This window comes from Coffea eugenioides, chromosome 9 (assembly GCF_003713205.1).
Source record: "Coffea eugenioides isolate CCC68of chromosome 9, Ceug_1.0, whole genome shotgun sequence".
NCBI classification, from domain to species: Eukaryota; Viridiplantae; Streptophyta; class Magnoliopsida; order Gentianales; family Rubiaceae; genus Coffea; species Coffea eugenioides.
Window position 1 is genome coordinate 8,794,297 of NC_040043.1, and position 5,938 is coordinate 8,800,234.

Consider the following 5,938-nt stretch of genomic DNA (forward strand, 5'->3'; position numbering starts at 1 on the left):
TTGGTGGACCTTCTTAGTTTTTTGGTAAATGAATTCTAGTACTTGATCTAATAATAGAGAACTTGATGATTTAACATGATATTAATGTGTGCTTTTATGGTTCGCTAAGCTTTTGACAAGAATATGACACTGTTAAGGTTATGAAAGTTTTTGCTCCAAGAATAATTACGCATTCTTTTTTAAAAAAAAAAAAATCAAGAACAATGGACGTTGAAAAACAAATGCACTGGAGTCAAATCGTGGATACAGACCTGCAATATACAGCTAGGCTAACGATGTGTGGTTATTATAAGAAGTTTGCTCTAAGGTGATTCCACCGTGTGATTAGATGAAAGGACTTGACCATTTTGATGCTTCGTACAGTGATGAGATGTGGATATGTTCATTTCATATTAGTTGTAATACTGTGGCTGCAATTCTTTGAATAGTTTAAACAACCTCTCGTACTTTCAGACTACGTAATTTGGAATCTTTTGGACGATTACTCACATTTAGAACTTGAGTTTATACTTGAATAGTTGTTAAGAATTAACATAGTTGATTTGTGCAAAATATAAAAGAAAGTGATTGAGTATGATACTTTTTTTTTTCAGTTTTATACAAAAGAACAATTTAGGATTTTGGGAGAAAATCTAAGTTGTTGGACTTATACTGTTATATAAACAATATAGGAGAGGTATATATAATTTTCAAAACCTAAGGGAAGCTTTCTGTAATTGTTAAAAACCTCGGGGGATGTTCCTGATCTAGCAAATCCTGCCAATTGTCGAAGTTTCTGATCCTGCCAATTTGTAAGATTAGGATGCCCCGGCAATGACAGTTTTCAGAATCCTTATGTGTAGCTTGCGGAAACCTTTAACCTTTTGATATGCATAAAAGCTTGTAAAGTGCCTTTAGAGGACATAGAATACAGATTGTCAAAAGGAAAAGAGAGCAGTGAGAGGCAAATTCTGCCAACTTGTAGGATTAGATATATAACTGCAGGCACTCACAATAACAGCCCAGAATCTTAATTTGAAGTTGGATGAAGGGCTCTACAATTGCTAGCAAGAATTGCACCGTGCAATATAGATACAAGAAGAACAAACGTAAACACTAAAAATAATAAATACAGACATTAACACATTAATATACAAAAATATGCTTATAAATTTTCTCGCTTCTTGAAAAAATTATTTTAGCTTCCACATTTGTTACTTTAACATCTGCATTGCATGGTGAAATTATCATTGACTGTTGTGGAGTACGTACCTTCATCCTTTTAGGGTTTGCCGAAAGTAGAACCAGAAAGATTGGTCCCTTTTAAGTACCGTTTTATTCTCTTTGTGTGGGCAAGTTCAAAATACATTGTAGTAGCTTCTTCAAGCTGCCAAGTGAAATCAAATGTCATCCAATATGTCAGACGTTCGTTTCACTTTGTTGCAGCACAACAAAAACTCACCATGCAGAATATAATGCCTTATCTGATGCAAAGTAAGGGGGGTGGGCTGTATTTGGGCTCTTTAGTTTCTATATCATTTGTTTATTTCGTCTAGAAAGCTTGAGAATTTATCTGTTCTAGAATGTGTTTCACTTTGAAAAATACTACTGTTACCTTTTTTTGTGTATATATATATAAAGCACGATCCCAATAGTTTCATGCAACAAGTCTTTTGTAGGATTAATATCTTATAAATATCCAAAATTAAGGCTTAGTAATTAATCTTCAGCCAACCTTTCCAATTTTTTAAAGTAGGCTAGGGTATTAGATTAATCTGATACTTTTTTCGAAACGGAAGAAACTCACACACACATAATTAGATTAGAAACACTCGTAAATTATACTTATTAAATCTAAGTAGGAGCCACAGAGAACCCGCGTCCAGTCAATTAGTGATAAGACGAGACTTCCATGAAACTTAAGTCCAGATTGAAAAACCCACACACAAGCGAGGTGGGACGGAAAGATTAATCTAATACGTGTACGGCTTATTCGACTGTTTGTGGCAGCTGTTCAAGTTCAAGTTGCTTTACACCTTCCCATTTGCTTTCAACGCCGCCCTCATTGGTCTAAGATTGTGGGCATTTTTTAAAATTTTTTGCTGCAAGAATATTGAGGGGGTGTCAAATAGAGTTGATAGACAACAATATTTTCGATAGAGTTGATAGACTTGATGATTTAAGCATGATATAAATGCAGGCTATTTGACACTTGGCCGCCGTAGTGCTTTTATGGTTTTGTTTAACAAATTCCACTAAGCTTTTGACCAGAATATGACACCGTTAAGGTTATGAAAGCCTTTTGCTTCAAGAATAATTACGCTTTTTTCTTCTCAAGAGTGATGGACGTTGAAAATTAAAAGAAACAAAATGCATTGGAATCAAATCGTTGATATAGGGATGCAATATGCAAAGTTTGTTCCACATGTCGTGTACGTCATTGTATATTTTGATGTCAAATCTGTGATCGAATAATGATCAGCAACAATTGAAGCCACTCAAACTAGTATATATTTTAGGCTATGCTCAAAATGGTGATTCCACCGAGTTATAAGATAAAAAGAGGCCTTTGAACATTTTGATACCTAAGTACAGGGATGAGACTTGGATATGCTCATTTCATATTAGTTGTAATATTATGGCTGCAATTCATTGTAGAGTTTAAAGAATCACTCATACTTTCAGACAGATATATATATATATATATATATATATATATATATATATATATGGTTCATCTTGATTTACTGAAAAACTATTTTTTCTCCCATGAAATTATTTCTAACAAAATTGTGAATGCCTCAAAACCCTTGTCACATCATATGTAGGAACATTAGACATCAACCACCAAGTTATCCCCTGTTTAATTGGGCAACTTTAAGGTTGATTTGAAGAGATTATCAAAAGGATTATTTTGGACTTATTTGCATGTCCGGGCCTTGCAGGAATTATAGCCTTTCAATTTACCAGTATTTTGGTTTTAGAAAACTGATTTGTCCCTAATGCTGAGAATTCGTTCATTTCTTCTTTTTTTTTCCCTTCCTCGTTTAATCAACAAAATGAAGCTTTTTTTTAATATATAAAATGCAAATTTCATTGATTAAAAAGTTATTAAAAATCGTTCAGTACGATTTGATCTATATCACTGTCCTAATAGTAGGTTAAATATGCACTAAAAATTATAAATTTGTAATTTAACAGATACAATAAATCTGAAAAATACATGAAATTTCAAAATTGTGTTCTAACATATCGCTGTATCTCCCTTCTATTTATGTTGCAAATATGAAGTTTTTTTTATCATTACAATGAACTGGTGCTTAATCTTGTTTGATGGCATGGTTCTACGTTTCCGTGATTACAACTACAACCACTAACAATATCTATTGGATTAACTAAAATCTTGCAATTAGTCAGATTTTAATTCACAGTTTTTTATAACCCACATTCTTCATTCCATATTCTTGTTGAATGAGTTCTTGTAAAAGTTTTTCTTTTTCCTTTTTTTATTCTTGTCGCAAGGATTCATAGCCCAATGAGTTTATTCTTACAGAGGTCACGAAATTACAAATCCAGATATGTGCAATGAATTTAGTGCGACTGCTGCGAAATGAATTGTAATGCACTCAAATCCTAGATAAACAAATTCTAAGGAGATAAAATTCATGGCATTTACACCCTGCCTCGAGCTCATATTATTCTTTACGTGTTTAGAGAATAAAACTTTATTGGCCTACGTGGGGCAAAGTCAGCTACTTTCTTTATTGTGGTTTACCAGCTCATTTGCTTGATTCCTTTGGGCGTTATTATCCATCTTTTGGCTGAGTGAAGCTGTCATTTATCTTCTATACTCAAGCATGCATAAAGCTTTAGATTCTCTTATGTATTCGTTTTCCACTTTTCCTTTGTGATATAAATAAGATGAGGCCGATAAGAGAGGCTCAAACCAATTCATTCTTTGTCAAGTTTTTTTAAGATTCTATTTGATTCAAAATGTCCTCAAGTAATCCTCATTATGAAGCAGATCCTAAAGCTTTTCGTCGCACCAAGGTACGAGGATTTGTCAATCGTTCATCATATTCTTCCTCTTCTTCTTCTTGGCTGACATATTTGTATGCGTTCATGGGGATATCCTAAAAGTACATTTCATCTTCTTTTCGTGGAATTTTACGAACTAATGATGATACGTGCATATGATCAAAGAAATAGATGAGGTATTTAGTTATGTTAATCGGAGGACTAGGATGAAATTGCTTTGCTTTCACTTGTTCTTTCTTAGAAAAATCAATTGATATTACTAGCTATTTTTAAAGTGGAAACTTCGAATTGAAACTGATTTATCTTTTCTGTTTCTTTCTGAATATCGATCAGCAAGATAAATTTTCATACGAGAGATTATACTTAATCGCACCAATAAGGGCTATAACAAGAGAATTTCATGTGGGCAGGAGAACGGGCGCGATGTGATCATTGTTAAACCTAGAGCTCTCAACATTGTTTGGGGGAATGATGACCGCTATTGGAACGTACCAGGTCCAAGAGAGTGAGTCCCTAACAAATTTTTAGCCAATATTTTCTTTTTACCTGTGATTTGAATATTGGTAAAGAACTATTTATTACCATTCAAGATTTTCCATATATGTGAAGGAGTAAAGTTTCTCCTAAGATGTTAATCATACATCGAAGCTTCAGTTTGTAGTTCCTTAGGCTTTATATAGTTTATGGAGTAGTTTATACTTCCTTAGGCTTTATTAGTTTATAGTTTCTTGAGTTAATCATAAGTCTTTTTTTTTTTTTATATCGTGCATCACACATTATTTATCATCAATCTTTGTACATCATTATGACAAGTACATATTTTACATCGTCTAGAATTGAGTCTGCCTTGTAGACTAAACTTACCTAAGTAGTATTACGTAAAAGAAAAACAAAAATACCTAAACATTAATATTTTTCCATGCAGCATAATGGCCAGTGTTCTTGTGTGACTAGAATTTCTCCCTGACATTGGACTTTCTTTGTAGCGATGGCAAGCCTGCAGAACTGCTGCAGGTATCTTGGCTTGAAGTAGCTGGTTCTGTGGATGCTGATCCTCAAAAGACATATGATGTGAGCTTCAGGGTGTCTCTAACTCCAGATGCATTTGGATGGGGTAGTTATCCTATCTACATTATGGTGAAGAGAGGCAAATTTGGAAAATTTGATTGGAAAAAGGTTTACTTGACAAACTGTGATGGCATAAATCGAATTCACTTAACAGGGAAGTCAGTTCAGAATGGTAGGGAAAAGCAAGGCTCGACAGATAGAAAACTGTACTTTGGCATGTATGAAGTTTGGAGTGGGAAGTGGAAAGGTGGCCTCAAAATCCATGATGTGACGATTAGGGAAGTGTGAGAGTGGTGAAGAGTCGGATTCTGTCTTTCCAATGGCATCAATTGCTGCATTTCTATACATGTTTTTCATATCATAAAGGATGAGTGAGTTTTGATTGTTCAGAGTAGACCAACAATGGCAATAAAAAATACCGCATCTTGATGAGTTTGCTATATATGGGTATATAGTTACAGACTTGTGTATCTTCTGGATCACTAAATTGTATTTTGAATAAGATGACAATTGTTCATGGAGCTTTACTTGATGTAATCTCTGATGAGGTCAATAAGAACAAATTCTTGAGTTTTGCTGCCTGTGTTTCAGTAACATATGCAACCAATTAACCTCTAATATTGGGATTTCTCAATCCTTCAACATGACTAAACTAATTAGCTCACACTAGATCATTTCAATGGCTCAGATATGTTCATGTATACATCGCAATAGATTGTACAAACCGAACGGTGCTCAACCATTAATGGGGTCTGAGTGCATGTAATAAATCTAGGATCCATTATACCAAATGTCGCCTCCAATTTAGAATTGACCAGTTTTTGTGGCCTCTGTTCCTGTTGAAAGAAGCTAT

The 5,938-nt window shown here is 34.0% G+C and overlaps 1 protein-coding gene across 1 annotated transcript; it reads left to right on the top strand.

Annotated features, from left to right (window-relative positions):
- The first annotated feature begins 3,940 nt into the window (after positions 1-3,940).
- On the top strand, positions 3,941-5,660 carry LOC113783248 (protein PHLOEM PROTEIN 2-LIKE A9-like). The gene is made up of 3 exons (XM_027329333.1): positions 3,941-4,029; positions 4,428-4,522; positions 5,004-5,660. Exons 1-3 carry the CDS (start codon positions 3,973-3,975, stop codon positions 5,371-5,373), a joined length of 522 nt encoding a protein of 173 aa, XP_027185134.1. The 5' UTR covers positions 3,941-3,972; the 3' UTR covers positions 5,374-5,660.
- The last annotated feature ends 278 nt before the right edge of the window (positions 5,661-5,938 follow it).